The sequence below is a fragment of the Equus quagga genome, chromosome 1, assembly GCF_021613505.1.
Source record: "Equus quagga isolate Etosha38 chromosome 1, UCLA_HA_Equagga_1.0, whole genome shotgun sequence".
Lineage (NCBI taxonomy): Eukaryota > Metazoa > Chordata > Mammalia > Perissodactyla > Equidae > Equus > Equus quagga.
Window position 1 is genome coordinate 145,168,501 of NC_060267.1, and position 17,281 is coordinate 145,185,781.

The window sequence follows — 17,281 nt, forward strand, 5'->3', positions numbered from 1 at the left end:
AACCACCTTAGCAGGGAGTCACTCATGGTATCCCCAGGAAGAAGGTTCCTCCCAGGAGACCCAGGGACACCCGAGGCGTCTCCTTCCCTGGCCTGAGAGGACTGGTACATCATGTCCCCCCGCCCTTCCTGGGGACAGCCAGAAGGCAGGGGAGCAGGCAGAAGGGGAGAAAAGGGCAAGGGAAGCAGGAAAAGGGAGGAGACCAGGGAGAGGGGCTTCCTGACACCCCCTCCCCGCCCCCAGTGGGCACTGAGTGACCCGACATTGACTCCATGGAAAAAGTGAGCAGTGGCTGGTATGACTCCCTGGAGCATTCGGCTGTCAGAAGGAAGACCCTGTTCTGCCAGGTAACAGAAGCACCTGCACGGCCTTAGACATGGAACCTGGACAAAATGTCTCCTCTACCTGTGCTCTGACTGGTCCCCTGGTACCCCCCATCACACTGGCCCCTTCCCCGCCTACATGCCGAGATCTCTTGAGCCTGCTAAGCCCCTCCAGCTCTGGGCAGTGAAGGAGGGGCAGGCATGACATCCCCCTCCCACCCCCGTCTGTGACTGGGAAGCTGATGACGCCAGGGTCAGAAATAACCCCGCAGTCAGCTCCCCACTCGCTGCCCCTCCCCTCCCCTCCCCTCCATTCCCAGAAAGTCTGGGCCCTGAGTCAGAGGGGAGAGCCCAAAAGTAAACAAGGACCCAGATCGTCTGCTATGAAAACCACAGAACCATTCTGTGAAATTCTTTGATAAATCAGCGACCTAGTAAAGGGGTGAGGCCTGGAAATTCACATGTCTTTCCCCCAATCCAGCTGCACTCAGAGCTGTGCAGACCTGTGCTGTGGGGCATGAGGAGGAATGGATGAGAAAGGGGGCTGTTCAGAGCAGAGGGGATAGGGGAGAAGAGCTAGGCCTTACGCTCAGAGGCGTCCAGGCTGGAAACACAGGAGGAGGGGCCCGCACCTGTCCTCAGGGGGCCTCTGGTCTCCCGGCATGGTGGACACACACATACCATACACAAACACACAGACATGCACACACACACACACACACACACGTCAGGCCTAGTCAAAGGCCAGTCCAGGGTAGGGAGGTGGGGGCTCACAGGATTAGGGGAGGGCTGTCCAGGTGTCAGATGCCCCTTCTTATTCACCCCCTCAAAATAGTCTAGGACACCTGCCCCCACACCACAGCTGAGTCATGACCCCAATCCTCAGATCAGACTTGGATGAATGAAGCTCTCCCGACTCCGTCCTCTTCCTCTCCCCAGCAGAAAGGACACGTAACTGACTCCTCAGCATGGAAGACGGACTTCCACAAGCCCTAAAAATAACTGAACCACTTCATACTCTGAACTTAGCCTCTCCTCCCCGCCCCCACCTTGGCCCACCCCCTGGCCAGCAAGATAAAGGCAGCTGCTGGGGCTGGCAGGGGACAGAGACCCAGAGCCAGGGCAGCAAGAAGCATCTAACGGAGCCAGCACAGTAAGACCAAGCCCGAACAAGAAGCTCGGGAAGAACGACAGACCCTTAGGAAACACCTGCCACAGACCCCAAGCACCCTATCGGCCAAGCAGACCCCTCAGGTGAGTAACTTGCCCCTTTGTCTCTCTGTGGTGGGGCTGGCTCTCCAGACTGGGCTCCCCTGTGGACCCTCTGGGATGGCTTACAGGGTGAAGGCATGTATTAGGGTGGCTATGCATGGAGCATGAGGTCGAGGGGCCTTGCATCTGGGGAAAGATGAGTGGAGGGGCCTCTGATATAAAGATTCCATGAGGAAGTTGAGGGAGAGTCAGCCTGAGCCCCACAGCAGCTCTCAGAGCAGCTGCCACAGGCCTGAGGCCTGCAGCAGTAACAGGTTCTTACCAGTTTGGCATAATCCAGAAAGGCTTTCAGAGGAGGTGGCCTGGAGTTGGGGTTTTTAAAATACAAGTATGGAGCTCCTCAGGCTTCACGGCTTCCTCACAGGGAAGCCCCAGGTAGGCCCAGTGTCTGGAGGAAAGAGGGACAGAAGAGTAGGGGAGGACGTGGGGACTGGTAGGTGGTGAGTAGGCCACATTGCTAGGACAAGCCCCACGCCCAGCTGTTGTGGGCGAAAGTCTTGGCATGTCTGACCCCAGGGTATCTCCCCAGCTCCCCACATATCATGGCCTAGGACCTGGAGTGGGATACAGACTGTGCCCCAGGCCATCATCTCGCCCAGTAGGCAAGCCCTTGGGGCAGATCTGTGGGGCTCAAGGTGGGGAGACCGGATCTGAGTCCGCTGGGATGTGGAGACATGTGGGGGGGGCTGGGCTAACGAGGAGCAGACCTGGAGGAAAGGGTAGGGTCACCCTAAGAGGCTGGCCCACCCCTAGGAGGCCACGCTCTGGGACTCAGGCCCCCATTCTTAGTCTGGTCCCAGCTCTGAATTCTGCCCTCACCCCACCCCTGTCCCTGCCCTCTAGAAACTTAGGCCCCAGGCGTCCCAGGCCAGGCAGGGTTGGGGGTGCACTAGGGGTCGGGAAATCTGCTTCAGGCCTTGCCGCTGCCCTGCAAGCCTCCTAGGACAGCTCCTCGCCCCTCTTTGGGCCTCAGTTTCCCTGCCTGCAATGAGGGGGTTAGGTTCAGTGACCTCTGAGGGTCCTTGGGTCTGACATCCCTGGATTCTAACAATTTGTGACCATCACAGGGATTCTGGAGATTCCTGGGGGTGGGGGTGGGGTGGATCTGGTGGCCTGTAAGTACCATCTGCTCAGCCCACACTGGTGGTGACAGGACAGGAAGGAGGTGGGGACAGGCACAATTTCATTTGGCAGGGGGTCCTCCTCAGGAGCCCCCCAGAGCACATGAGGAGACTCGGGCTGCAGGTTTTAGAGCTCACACTCCTCTGGGCTCTCGTGTCTTTAGTGGAGCTGCTGGGGGGGGGGGGGAGTGGGGCAAGCAGGTCTCAGTTTCCCCTCCTTCTGAGGTAGCCGTGAGGAGGAAGTCCTGCTGCCAGTGTCTCTGCACGTCCTCCCACTCCCAGGCCCCTTTGGCCAGGAGAGGGTTCCAGGCCCCAGCACCTGTCATTCTACAGGCCAGGGTCTGAAACGAGCTCAGGAGGCTGGGGTGGGATCAGGGAGCCCAGGCAGAGGAGGAGATGAGGTGGGCCAAGGTGCCCAGGGTCCCACAGCTGAGCCTGAGCCTCCCTCCTGAGCCCAGGGCTGCCGTGCTGAGGCCAGGACCTTGGCTATATTTAGCACCGAGTGTGGAGCAGAGCAGTGGGTCAGGGGCCGCGGGAGGGGGGACGTGCTTCTCATTCTTTCACCACTGGCCTCTGGGGACTGTTAGTACACCTGTCACAAGACAGATAAGACACAGAGAGGACAGAGACCAGAGAAGGGCTCGAGTGGAGGGAGGCCATTGAGATGGGGTGGGGCGAGCTGGGGGGAGGCAGCGCCTTGGCGGAAGTGATTGCCAAGAGGTGGGAGAAAGAAGAGAACCACAGGAGACTCAGCCGGTTGCACACGTTAGGGACAAGTCGCCATGAGCAAGGGGCAGGGCTATCTCTGCAGAAAGGCTCTCGGTCCCAGTGCCTTCCCTCCCTGTCAGTATCACCCTCACACTCTCCTGGGGGGCCTGCTGGGGAACAGAGGGGCACACAGACAGTAGGAGAGCTCCACGCCCCCTACCCTCTCACTTCTTGGGAGCAAAGCCCCAAATAGGGTATAGTAACGCCGAGCCAGCACTGCCTGCCACTCATTCACCAAGATCTGACTCTTTCTGGGCCTCAGTTTCCTCATCTTTAATTATGAGTGGTTGGACTCAAAGACCCTTGAGATCCCCCAGCTCAGACCTGAGTCTTGCCATATGGCACAGAAAAGCCCTACGTGGGATTCAGAATCTGGCTCTGCCTAACCAGGAGATATCTGGTGAATGATCGCCCCTCCCTGAGCCTCGACCACTTCTGCTGTGGCATGGGCTGCTGACTCCTGCTTGCCTCCCTGGGCCAGGGAAAGGTTAGAGAGTGAGCTGAGAACCAAGAGGTGAAGGTTGGGCAGGATATCCAGTGAAAGTGGCAAGCGCGCCCTCTGGTGCTATCAAAGGGAATTTCTTCTCCATAAGAAGTGGTCACAAGTTTAGGGACCTGCCTCTCCCTGGCCTAGGGACCCTGTAAGTCAGGATTCCCCCAGACACTCACCTGGGAGTTTGCCAGGGAATACTGAATTTGGCAAAGGAAGGTGAGGATGAGGCATGTCCAGTTTGCCTGCTGGAAGTTTGGGCACCCCCTCTGGGGCTGAAGGCCGCAGCTTCAAGGCCAGCAGTGCCCTTGCACCCTAGCAACCCAGGTGATTCTGCGGAGCTGGTACCCACCTTGATGGATGGCTCCCTATGCCCTAAGTTCAAGACTTGTCACACACCAGCCATAGAGGTGGCAGAGTGAGACCCAGGTGAGGTCTGGAGAGGGAAGGGGTCTCTAAGCGTATGTCACCGCAGGGCTGCTCTGGCCCTGGGCCTGGCTCCCTGACATTTCTCCCAGCAACTAGCCCCCATCCCACCTAAGGTCCCCAGCCCCATCCTCATCTCTGCCCCTTCTCCTCAGGAGGATGGCCAAAGCCCAGACACAGGCAGCTCCCACATCAACCATCCCCATGGCAACTGCAGAGGACCTGCCCCTCCCTCCACCCCCAGCCCTGGAGGATCTGCCACCGCCACCCCCCAAGGAGTCCTTCTCCAAGTTCCACCAGCAGCGGCAAGCAAGTGAGCTCCGCCGCCTCTATAAGCACATCCATCCTGAGCTCCGCAAGAATCTGGCCGAGGCCGTGGCTGAAGACCTGGCTGAGGTCCTGGGTTCTGAGGAGCCCACTGAGGGTGATGTCCAGTGCATGCGCTGGATCTTTGAGAACTGGCGGCTGGACGCCATTGGGGACCACGAAAAGCCACCTGTCAGGGAGCCTGTGCCCGGTGGCAATGTCCAGGCCACCTCCAGAAAGTTTGAGGAAGGCTCCTTTGCCAACAGCATAGACCAGGAGCCAGCCGGACCTCGGCCATCTGGAGGGGATGTTCGTGCAGCCCGCTGGCTGTTTGAGACAAAGCCACTGGATGAACTGACAGGCCAGACTGGGGCACCGGAGGCTACCGTGAGGGAGCCTGCAGCCAGTGGAGATGTCCGGGGTACCAGGATGCTCTTTGAGACACGGCCACTGGACCGCCTGGGCTCCCGCCCCTCCATCCAGGAGCAGAGCCCCTTGGAGCTGCGCTCAGAGATCCAGGAGCTGAAGGGCGATGTGAAGAAGACAGTGAAGTTGTTCCAAACCGAGCCGCTGTGTGCTATTCAGGACGCAGAGGGCGCAATCCACGAGGTCAAAGCTGCATGCCGGGAGGAGATCCAAAGCAATGCAGTAAGGACCGCTCGCTGGCTCTTCGAGACCCAACCTCTGGATGCCATCAACCGGGACCCCAGCCAGGTGCGGGTGATCCGGGGGATCTCCCTGGAGGAGGGTGTCCGGCCCGATGTCAGTGCAGCTCGCTGGATCTTTGAGACACAACCTCTGGATGCCATCCGGGAGATCTTGGTGGATGAGAAGGACTTCCAGCCATCTCCAGACCTCATCCCTCCCGGTCCAGATGTTCAGCATCAGCGGCATCTGTTTGAGACCCGAGCACTAGACACTCTAAAGGGAGAAGAGGAGGCTGGAACAGAGGTCCCACCCAAAGAGGAAGTGGTCCCTGGAGACGTCCGCTCCACCCTGTGGCTATTTGAGACAAAGCCTCTGGACACTCCCAGAGACAAGGTCCAAGTGGGTCACCTGCAGCGGGTGGGTCCCCGGAAGGGTGAGGGGCTCATGTATGAGCATCCATCCAGTGATGGCTCCTCAGCACTGTCCCTCTCTCAGAGTGCCCCCCAGAGGGATGGGGTGAAGGGGGATGTGAAGACCTTCAAGAACCTTTTTGAGACCCTTCCCCTGGACAGCATTGGGCAGGGTGAGCCTTTGGCCCATGGGAGTGTGAACAGAGCAGAAGGAACAGATTCTGCTGGGCAGTCCCAGGACATAGGGTCCCCAGTGTATGCCATGCAGGATGGAAAAGGCCACCTCCATGCCCTGACCTCTGTCAGCAGAGAGCAGGTAGTTGGAGGTGATGTCAAGGGCTACAGGTGGATGTTTGAGACACAGCCCTTAGACCAACTGGGCCGAAACCCCAGCACTGTCGATGTGGTGCGGGGCATCACTAGGCAGGAGGTGGTGGCCGGAGACGTGGGCACTGCTCGGTGGCTCTTTGAGACCCAGCCCCTAGAGGTGATCCACCAGCGGGAGCAGCAGGAACGACAGGAAGAAGAAGGAAAGAGTCAGGCAGGTCCCGAGCCTGACGCACCCCTAAAAGGCGATGTACAGACCATCCGGTGGTTGTTTGAGACATGCCCGATGAGTGAGTTGGCAGAGAAGCAGGGGTCAGAGGTCACGGATCCCACAACCAAGGCGAAGGGACGGTCCTGCACCTGGATGTTCACACCCCACGCCCTGGACAGGCCAGAAGGCTCCAGGGAGAAGCACCTGCAGGTCAGCCAGGTACAGGATGGGGAAAGACAGACAGACAGACATGTCTTTGAGACCGAGCCTCTGCAGACCTCAGGCCGTCCCTGCGGAAAAGGGCCTGTACGATACTGCAGCCGCGTGGAGATCCCTTCAGGGCAGGTATCTCGTCAGAAGGAGGTTTTCCAGGCCCTGGAAGCAGGCAAGAGGGAGGACCAGGGGTCCAGGGTAATCCCTGAGCCCATCCCTGAGGGCTCTGTGCACAAGTTCACCTGGCTCTTTGAGAATTGCCCCATGGGCTCCCTGGCAGCTGAGAGCATCCGAGGGGACAACCTCCAAGAGGAGCAGCCTGTGGGCATCTCAGACAATGGGGTGCTGGAGAGGCAGAAGACTACAGCCGAGGGGACCCTGTGGACTCTGCATGCCACGCCTGGCATCCTGCACCATGGAGGCATCCTCATGGAGGCCCGAGGGCCGGGGGAGCTCTGCCTTGCCAAGTACATGCTCCCAAGCCCAGGGCAGGGGGGCCCCTACATAAGGAAGGAGGAGCTGGTGTCTGGCGAGCTTCCCAGGATTGTCCGCCAAATGCTGCGCCGGCCGGATGTGGACCAGCAGGGGCTGCTGGTGCAGGAGGACCCAACGGGCCAGCTCCGGCTCAAGCCTCTAAGGCTGCCAGCTCCAGGAAGCGGCGGGAATGTCGAAGACATGGACCCTGAGTTCCAGCAGTTGCTGGCTTGTGGCCTGGGGACCTCAGTGGCGAGGACGGGAGTGGTGATGCAGGAGACAGAGCAGGGCCTGGTATCACTGACCGCCTACTCCCTGCAGCCCAGGCTGACCAGCAGGGCCCCTGAGAGGAGCAGTGTGCAGCTGCTGGCCAGCTGCATAGACAAAGGAGACCTGAGCGGCCTGCACAGTCTGCGGTGGGAGCCACCAGCTGACTCAAGTCCAGTGTCAACCAGCGAGGGGGCCCAGAAGCTGCCCCTAACTGAGAGCATCATTCATGTTCCCCCACTGGACCCCAGCATGGGGATGGGGCATCTGAGAGGCCCGGGGGCCACCTCTTGCCCGCCACGGGCCATTGGAAAGGCTGTCCCTCTGGCTGGGGAAGAAAAGCAGGAAGACATTTGCAGTGGGCAGAAAGGGAAGGCAGCTTTGAGACAGTCAGAAGGAGCCACATCTACAGCCCCAGGGCCCAGGATCCCAGACCTCCAGGCCTCCAGGCAGAGTCTCCGGATGGCAACAGCCGAGGCCCAAAGCCTGCAGCAGCAAGTTCTGAACAAGCACAAGCAGGGCCCCACCCCGGGATCCACCTCCACGCCCTTCCAGGATGGTCTCTGGCAAGCACCAGCCGTGGCCACTGTGGAGGCCCAGGGCAACACTAGGCCGATGGCTGGAGGTGACCCCAGGATCCCAGCAGCCCCCAGAAAGGTCAGTGGGGAACAGAAAGCACTGCCCAGAGGGCTGCCTGAGGGGTGGGTGACTATTCAGGATGGCATCTACACTGCTCACCCTGTGAGGACCTTTGACCCACCTGGGGGTGTCCAGCCTTCTATGAGGGAGCCCCTGCCAAGAGGCAAGGAGACTGCCCTCTCGGCCCAGGCTCCCAGCCCACTCCTGGAAGGCCCAAGTCAGAGTCTTGGGCCAGGGCGGGAGGAGCCTGGGGACTGCACACAGAGGGCCTGGGAGGCTCCAGAGAAGGTGATGGTAGGAATCGGCCCAAGGGGCCTCCAAGCTGCGGAGACCACCCTGAAGGCTGCCCCTTTAGCCCACCACACTCTGGCCTCTGGGTCTCAGGCTGCAGGTGCCAGCCTGCACTCCCATAATGCCTCTGTTCCTCCTCCTCCTCCTCTCCCAGCTGCTGTGACAGGACCTGACTTCCCAGCCCACGCCCACCATGATGAGGACTCCATCCGGCAGGCCTCCGAGCCCCTGCAGGACACCCTTCTCCACTCCCACAACAGCCCTGCTGGCCAGAGAACCCCTGGGGGATCACGGACAAAAACCTCAAAACTGGAGCCCACCATGCCCCCAAGGAAGAAGCCCCAGCTGCCCCCTAAACCGGCACACCTAAGCCAGATCCGCCCTCCTCAGAGACCACCCAAGCCCTTGGCTCTGTCTCCTGGCTCTTCCAAGGAGGTGGGGCAAGGAGAACACAAACAAGGTGAGAGAGATGCAGCCATCCTTCCGTCAGCCAAGGTCCCCACCACTGCAGGCCAGGGCCGTGTACCTCTGGCTGGATGCCCTGGTGGACAGAGCCAGCCCGGCTCCCAACATGGCCACAGTACCGTGGCCACCAAGCCCACAAGGGGTCAGGCTGCTGGCAGCAATACCCAAAGCCCTGAGCCTCCCAAGGTCTCAGCTCTCAGCAGTGACCCCACCTCACCACAGAAGGGCCCCAGCCCCCCAGGAGAAAAGCCCATGGACAGTTCCCAGCAAGGGGCCCCTGAGAGCCCTGAGGTTCTGCAGAGAAGCCAGCAAGAGCTCCAGGGTCTCCTGAACCAGGTACAAGCCCTGGAGAAGGAGGCCGCAGGCAGTGTGGACGTGCGGGCGCTGCGGAGGCTCTTTGAGGCTGTGCCCCAGCTGAGAGAGGCCTCTCAGACTCCTGCTGCCCCCTGCCAGCCCGAGGCCTCGGTGGAGCAGGCCTTTGGGGAGCTGACAAAGGTCAGCACGGAAGTGGCCCGGCTGAAGGAACAGACCCTGGCCAGGCTGCTGGACATCGAGGAGGCTGTGCACAAGGCCCTCAGCTCCATGTCTAGCCTCCAGCCTGAGGTTAATGCCAAGGGCCATTCCCAAGGACACCCAAGGGACCACAATGCCCACAAGGTCAGTGTCACGGACAGCAGTAGAGCCAGGCCCAATTGCTCAAGCCAAGAGGTCAGGGGTCAAACTGCAGTCAAGAGCCAAACCAAGGTTTTGTGCGACCCTGAGGTCCAGAGTCAAGCCAAGGTTAAAAATCACACAGAGGCCGGAGGTCAAGCAGCCTCAACTGCCCCTTCCACCAGGGGGCTGGAGACACTGAGAGATAATTCAGACCTCCCTCGAGTCTTGCGTTCCAGCCGGAATTCACCCTCCTCCCCAACCATCATCTCCATTGAGTCGGCCACAAGGAAGCTGCCGGAGGCTCCCAGCCTGAGGGGCAGCCCTGGTGTCTCAGTGAAAAGCACACACCTGGCCCAGGATGTGGGCCACGCCCTGCTCCACCAGAAAGGCGTCCAGGACAAGGCCGAGAAAAAGGAGGCCACCCAGTGCTCTGGACAGCCTGAAACTGCCCCTGCCTCAGCCAGCCCCCTGCCCACCGGGCAGCAGAAGAGCCTTCTGGAGCTGCAGACTGGTCCGGGTGGCTCTCACCACTATGGAGCCATGAGAAGCGTGACCAAGCAGTGCGAGGGAGTGGACCATTGCAGGAACACAGTCCTCTCCTCCTCCACCTCGGTCACGGAGCAGGCAGAGCCGCCCAGGGGCCCGGGCCCCCACCTCGGGCTCCACGCCTGCCCCTTGTTGCGACAGTTCCTGCGCAGCCCAGCCGGGCTCAGCGGGGGCCTGGCAGAAGCTGAGATGGCGCATGTGCCCTGCAGCCACTCCCAGCCAGCCGCCCAATGAGCCCCTCTGCCTCCCACCATAGCCTCCCAGCCGTCACTGGGGCAACTCTCTCCAGGGTCCCAGGACTGAGTGCCTACTTCCTGCGCACATGAGGCAAGGACCGAGAAGAAAAGGCATCTTCGGAGACTTGTGGGCAGTTTCCCTATGTCGATTCTATCAATGGGCCCGGTTCCTACAAAATGGGGAGAAAAGGTTGGGAGGAGGCCCACGGAGTAGCCCGGGTGTGGCAGTAGGACGGGGGCTCGCAGCTGCTTGTGGCAGATGAAATATATACAGACACACGTGCTCCTCACCCAGGCCTGGCCCACATGCCCACATGTGAGTCTGCATGACACCGCCTGAGATGGAGCCCCTGAGTGACCCTCCACCCTCACCCTTTATTTCTTTATTATGAGTTAAAGTGTTCTCAGCCATCTGCTCCTTAATTCCTGGAGAGGGCAGGGCCAACCAGACAGGGGATTTGTTGGTCTCTGGGATTGGCCTGAGGGCTCCGGAAAGGGCCCTGCTGCAGCCCCTTCATCACCATCTCCATTGTTCCACTGGTCGTCCTGGCCGCCCAAAGGTCACACAGATGAGGCTGGCAAGCAGCAGTGTCCCTAGAAGCCAAATGTACTGCCTCTCTGCCCCCACTGCCCCACACTCTGCACAGTCTGAATAAACCCGTTTTATTCTCTCTTCCTTGTGTCTGACTATTTGTGCATCTGTTCCAGAGTCTGGGTTCCCACTGTGGGGAAAAACAGCCACACCTCCAGGTGCCTGTTTTCCTGGCAACAGCAGGCTGGGAAAAGCCACCCCTTCTTCTACCACCTTGGCCGGGATCCAGGAAGGCCTGCCCCTCCCCTGTTCTCCTTGCTTCCCTCGCCCACCCACACACAGACACCGCTGCCCCTCAGCCTCTGGCCTCCCCTCTGGAGGTTCTTGGACAACATCCTGGGGTGGAATCGGACCAGAATCTTGCTCCAGAGTGGGAGAGCAGCCCAGTCGGCCCTGGGAAGGAGGGAGGGCCTCACGCCAGAATGCCAGTGGCTAAGATGGCTGGGCCACTTTTGTCTGCTCAGGTCAGGTTCTGTGCGAGGAGTACGGGTTCCTGGCCTGGAAAGCCAGAATGATTTGGGGAAGGGCCCTTTTTACTCTTTCTTTCAAAAAGCATTGAGCGCCTGCTGCATACCAAGCCTGTTCTAGGCAGCAGGGACACAGGTGAGGTCGAAGGGGGTCCTGCTCTCGGGGAACTGACTTTCTAGAATGAGGAGACAGAGACAACGAATAAACAGGAAAATCAGATCAGGAATAAGGGCAATGTACCTGGCTAGGCCATTCTCCCACTCCAGGGTAGGAATCTTAATGTGACAATGACATGTGATTGCCTTAGGGAATGTGACCAAGGCAGGCCTCTCTAAGGAAAAAAGAAACCTCGCTTGAGATCTGAATAAGAGCGAGCTAGTTTTGTGAAAATCAGGGTAGGTGCAGGCTGCGCAGAGGGAAGAGCAGATACAGAAACCCAGAGGTGGGAATCAGTTCAGTTCCTGGGTTTCCTGGATACCCCTTTGTAGGAAGGGGCAGGAGCACTTTGCTTCAGTTGAACAGGTAGGCTCCTATGGTACCGCCAGCCAGGGACTCAGCCCTCCATACCCCTCACCGCCCCTCATCGACTGCTCTGCTGATCTAGGTGGGCTCCCCTAGGGCAGCACAGCTCTGACTTGGAAGAGCCTGTCTCCTGTGGAAGACTGTGGTGTGGGGCAGCAATTAAAATACCAAGTCTACGCACCTGGGCCTGATACCCACATCTCGCCGGACCCTTTGCCACATGTCCCCCTCCTCTGCCCTCTGTGGGACCTCACTTGATTACAAGGCCCAGAGAGTGACAGCATGACTGTTCTCAGTGTTCACATCCGTAAAGTGGGTGCAATTGTAATAGTCTCTACTTTTGTGAAAATTAACTAAATTAATATGTGTAAAGTGCCTGGAGCTCTGCCTCGCATCTAGAATTCAGAGATGTTCACTTTCAGTATTATTGTAATTATTAGTTTTAATATCTCTCTTTTCTCACCTCCAGGTGGAGTCCCTGTGTTGTTCATCTCAGTATCTCTTAGCACAAGTGCCTAGAAGGCACTCCATAAATGTCAAATAAATAAACAAAAGCACAGATGAACGAAATGATTGAGTGAATTCACTGAGTCATCCAGCTAACATTTATTGAGCACCTACTTCAGCCAGGTTCTGTTCAGGGTGCTAAGAATATTGATGATCATGGCAGAATTTATCCCTAACCTCATGGAACAGGGATAAGATAATTTTAGAGGGGAGCGATACTGTGAAGGAAATAAAAACAAGGTCAGTCCATGAGAAGGGGGTCGGCAGTTACGTTAGCTTGGGTAGTCGAGAAGGCATCTCTGAGGAAGTGACCTGAACGACAAGAGGAGCCAGTCCCGATGGCTGGACGTAGAGGCGTAGGGAGAAGACTGGGGAGGGGTTGGTGGATGGGCGGGGACCGCGCCAGAGGCAACGCACACCATGGAGAGCAGCGGCCAGCCGGGGAGGCCTCGCCTGGCGCGCCGCACACCTGCCGCCACACCTGCCGCCGGGCCCGGGGCTCCGCCTCTCGCCTGCGGGGGAGGGGGCGGGGCTGGAAGCGGGGCCTGGCGGCGGAAGGCGGAGCGCACCGCGCCCAGGCCCCGCCCCCAGAGCGTCCACACCCGCCGTTGCCAAGGTGACGACTACGTCACCGGGCCGCCAGGTTGGTAACTTTCCGGCGGCGGCGGCCGTTGCCGGGAAACGCCGGGCAGGCGCCCAGCCAGATGCTGGCTCCGCGCGGCGGCCGCCGGCCGCCAGTACGCGCCTTCCTGGTGGGCCCTTGCTCGGAGCCTCCCTCCGGGATTCCAGCAGGATGCGGGGTTCCGGCCCTCGCCGACGTCACGGCCCCGCCCGGGACCGACTTGCGGGCCGGGCGCCTCCTCCCTTCTCGTAGGTCTCTGTCACTTCCTCTGTGTCCCCAGTTTGTCCACGAGAGCTCATCTTTTCCGCCGTCACCCTGCCTCAGGCCGCCATCCATCCCCTCTTTCCTGCACCACTCCCTTAGCCTCCCAAGTGGTCTTCCTCCCTTCGCCCTGTCTGTCCTTACAGTCTGTCACCCACCTGACACCCAAAGCTCTTAGCAAGAGTTTTTCCAGGCAGGCCGTGGCCGAGTGGTTAAGTTCACGCGCTCCGCTTTGGCGGCCCAGGGTTTCACCTGTTCGGATCCTGGGCGCCGACATGGCCCCGCTTGTCAGGCCACGTTGAGGCCGTGTCCCACATGCCACAACTAGAAGGACCTGCAACTAAGATATACACTATGTGGGGCGGCGGCGGGGGGGAATTTGGGGAGATAAAGCAGAAAAAAAAAAAAAAAAAGATTGGGAAAACAAAGAGCTTTACCCACCAAGTCACTCCTGTATGATACCTTCCACTGGTTTCCCAGCTCACTCACTCTGAAATCTAACTCTTCTCAGCACCCTGTAAGACTGCTGAAGCTTGCCTCTCTGCCTTCCTCTCCAACTTCGTTGCCCCCACTCTCCTCCTCACTCACATCCCCCTAGTTACACTGGCCTTCCTGATCTTCACAGTGCACCCACCTGATTCCTGCCTCAGGGCCTTTGCACTTGCTGTACCTTCTGCCTGGAAGTCTCTCTGCCAGATATTTGGTGGCTGGGCTCCTTCTCACTCAGATTCCAGTTCAAATGTTTCTCCAGAAAGCCCTTTCCTGATGCTACCTCCCCTGCCTCCCCTGCCTATCAGCATGCCCCTGCACCCCCAAGCTAAAGAGGCCTTCCTCCGAGTTATCATGCTGTCTTATGATTTCCTGAGGACCTATCACAATATGAAATGATCTTGCTCATGTATTTGCTTGCTTATTGTGAGTGTTCTAGATACTATTTCTGCATAGTAAACCACCTCAAATTTAGTAGTTTAAACAACCACCATTCTATGATGCTCATGAATTCTGTGGGTCAGGAATTTGGACAGAACACGGTGGGGATGGACTGTCTCTGTACCATGATGTGTGGGGCCTCAGCTGGGAAGTCTTGAAGGCTGGAAGTGATTTGACAGCTAGGGTCTGGAAATGTCTAAAGAGTCGCTCCCTCACATGTCTGGCAGCTGACGCTGGCTGTTGGCTGGGATGTCAGCCAGAACACACATGCATGGCCTCTCCATGTGGCCTGGGTCTCATCACAGCATGGCAGTCTTAGGGTAGGTGGACTTCCTACACTCCATCTTAAAGCTCCAAAGGCATGTGTCCCAACTAACAAGCCAGAAGCTGCAGCGCCTTTTATGACGTAGCCTCAGAAGTCACACAAAATCACTTCTGCTGCATTCTGCTGGTTGTGAGTGACAAGTCTGCCTAGACTAAATGGAAGGGATGTTAGACACCACCTTTTGATGAGGAAGAGGGAAAGTTCTAGAAGAACGTGTGGCCGTCTTTGGAAAGTGCCATCTCCACAGTCAAGTCTTGCCCCAGTGGAATCACCTCCATGCAAACCACTTCTTGTTTGTTTACTGTTGCATCTCCAGTGCCTGGAATGATGCAAAAGCACATAGTAGGTGCTCAGTCCATGTTTTGGAGTAGATAAATGAAGGTTTGTCTTTCAAGGGGCCATGCAAGCCCAGCTCTTCTCCCTGAAAGTCTGTTTCCTGCCCCAGCCCTTGATCTTGGCCTGGTCTGCTCTGGAGGAAGCCCAGTGTTTGCATTGGAAGGTGGGAATCAAGTATAATTTTTGTTTGTTTTCTGGCAGAGGAGTGTGGGGGTGGCGACAGAGAAAGGGCAGTTATTGAGGATTGAGAAATGTGTACCAAATGAGGTTCTGGAACAGCGTTCTACTGTAAGGAGTGTTGAAAATGCAGTCGGTTTTTTCTCATTCTGAACTCTGGAAATGCACAGGTGAGGACTGTGGTTGTGTCCTCTGGGCCATGGGGAGCAGAAAAGTGGCCCAATGGGAATGGAGCTTTGGAGAGGTGCCTGGGCAGCAGAGAGGGGGTTGGAAAGCCTATTAAGGAACCATTGCAGAAATCTGGGCAAGAGGTGGCCCTGAAGCCACCCACACCCCTGTTAAGGTGCACAAATTCTCCCTGCTTTGTGATTGGTGAAGGACCTTCCATTTGATCTTCCCAAAGTCCCAAAGGACACACAGTTTCTCCTCTTGTTTTCTCCTTTTCCAAGAGGGGCTGTGGCAGAGGGACAAGCCAGAGAAATCAGCCCAGGCTTCTCCCTGCCCCAGCCCCTCACATCAATCTGCTGCACATTCCCACATCTCTTTTGCCCTTTCCCCTCCCTTCCATCCCCACTGTTGCTCCAAGAGAGTAGGAATGTCATATTGCAGCAACAGCCATCCCAATGCTCTCAGCGCCCCCCCTTCCACACCCAAACTGTCATTCCTCCAGCCCTGCAGCGACTCCTCACTGCCTCCACCACAAAATCCACACTCCTTAGGTCATTCCAGGCCCTTCTTGTGCAGCTGCTGCCCGCGTTTATAGCCTCTCTCCAACCACTCCCCCGGGAGAATCGTACCTTCCAGGTGCTTTAATGTTCTATCCAGGCTGTCACATGGCTGGACTTTGCCCACTGCCATCTTATCCACTGGGCACAGCAGGCGTGGAGCCCCGGGCCACACTACTTTTAGGATCCCATGAAAATGTTTTAACTTCTTTTAAAATCAGAAGAAAAACAAAAGAACTTTTAGGTAGATGAAAACGCTTCAATACAAAACATTAACATATTTGTCTTTACACCACCACAGTTGTGAAATACATTTTTGAATATTTCTTTATGGAGGAAGGAGCCTACCAGGGGAAAAGTGCCTAGGGCCTACAAAAGTCATCACTCACGCCTGGTTTTCCTATGCTGTGCTCCCCTGATCTTCCACCCTGCCATTTCTGGAAGACTTGGTCTTGAAGATTCAGTTCAGAGGCAATTTCTTCAAGGAAACAAAAACCATCGACAGTGTCCTCCTTTTACCCCTCAGCCTTAAGCAGTTTTGTGGCTTGGAAAAGCCGGCTGTAGCCGTTAGGTTTTGTACGTGTCTCTCCTACTATACTGGTAGTACCTGCAAATCAGGCCCCCCCCAAACTGTCCCCCCCAACCCCAACCTCTCCATCTTGGTACGTGCTCCCCATCTGTGGCAAAGCTGACAAGTCAGATGCCCCGTTAACTTCCGAAGAAAATTCTGGCAGAGGCTCAGCCCGGGGGCACTCGGGAATCGTCCCGTGGTCCCATACCAGGAGCGATGGGGCTGGGTCCGCGCCCCAAGCCACCCGCGTCCCGGGGGAGGGGCGCTCGAGTGCCCACCTGCTGGCCGCGGGGGCGGGTACTCGAGTCTCGCTGGCGGCAGCTCGGCCACAGTCCCTGCCAGCTCCACCCGTCCCTGATCGGAAAAAGGAAGCTGGCTCTGCCGCTCTTTCTCTCTTTTTCTCCAAAAGCTCCGCCTCCCCCTCACCCCCCTTACGACGCACTCCCTTCCTTCTCTCCTCTCGCCTCCCCCGTTAAGTTTCTTACGAAAAAGTGCTGCTGAGAATTCCCAGAAGGTCCCGGATGTGAAGTCACTGGCGTGAGGTCACTGAGCCTGGTTCCAGGAATCAGAAGCTTGTGGGGAGGGAAGGAACGTGCAGAAAACGAGGGAGTGAGTGGAGCCGTGGGTGCTGTCTGCCCCCGCCTGGTTAGGCTGGGTCCCAGGCTCTCTCCAGCTGGATCTCAGCCAGGCTGTTCCGATCCCCGGAGGGGTTCCTAGGAAAAGATGCTTCACTTTTCCCACAGTATAGAAATGCCAGTTAAACACCAGTGTACCAATCCATGTTAGCCAAGATCAAAAAGTCCAATACTGCATGATGTTGGAGCAGGTGGAGAAAGAGGAGGATTTCTCCCCTGTTGGAGGAGGCGGGGTGGGGGTGGGGAGAACTGGCTGGCCCTCCAGTTTGGAGAACAGCTTGGCAATATGATCAGAACTTTAGATGAACATGCCCTTTGACCTAACCAATTGTACACATAGGAATTTATCCCACAGACATGAATACAGGGATAAATGCACAAGATGGATCTCAGCAGCGTTGTTTGAAATGCCACAGATTGAGACCTACCTAAAGGTTCATCCGTGGGGAACTGGTTAAATGAATCACATGTTCCCTCTGGACTCAGGCATGGTATACCTTGTGGGGGAGGATGAGGCGGTTGT

General features: G+C 57.7%; 1 protein-coding gene and 2 long non-coding RNA genes across 5 annotated transcripts; 1 reads left to right on the plus strand and 2 right to left on the minus strand.

Moving 5' to 3' along the window:
* The first annotated feature begins 1,372 nt into the window (after positions 1 to 1,372).
* On the plus strand, positions 1,373 to 10,762 carry XIRP1 (xin actin binding repeat containing 1). Of its 2 annotated transcripts, XM_046643189.1 has the most exons (3): positions 1,411 to 1,577; positions 4,556 to 7,913; positions 8,341 to 8,483. In XM_046643189.1, exons 2-3 carry the CDS (start codon positions 4,560 to 4,562, stop codon positions 8,347 to 8,349), a joined length of 3,363 nt encoding a protein of 1,120 aa, XP_046499145.1. In that variant the 5' UTR covers positions 1,411 to 1,577; positions 4,556 to 4,559; the 3' UTR covers positions 8,350 to 8,483. The 2 variants fall into 2 exon arrangements, with proteins under 2 accessions (XP_046499134.1, XP_046499145.1); XM_046643178.1 differs by having other exon boundaries at positions 1,373 to 1,577; positions 4,556 to 10,762.
* A 1,480-nt stretch (positions 10,763 to 12,242) lies between these two features.
* Positions 12,243 to 13,794, minus strand: LOC124228636 (uncharacterized). The gene is made up of 2 exons (XR_006885750.1): positions 13,218 to 13,794; positions 12,243 to 12,688 (listed from the first exon to the last, which is right to left on the minus strand). It is a non-coding gene; the product is annotated as an uncharacterized LOC124228636 (long non-coding RNA).
* Positions 13,795 to 13,916: 122 nt separating this feature from the next.
* Positions 13,917 to 16,747, minus strand: LOC124228634 (uncharacterized). Of its 2 annotated transcripts, none has more exons than XR_006885748.1 (3): positions 16,609 to 16,747; positions 15,625 to 15,760; positions 13,917 to 14,633 (listed from the first exon to the last, which is right to left on the minus strand). It is a non-coding gene; the product is annotated as an uncharacterized LOC124228634 (long non-coding RNA). The 2 variants fall into 2 exon arrangements; XR_006885747.1 differs by lacking the exon at positions 16,609 to 16,747 and adding an exon at positions 16,332 to 16,518.
* Between the last annotated feature and the right edge of the window lie 534 nt (positions 16,748 to 17,281).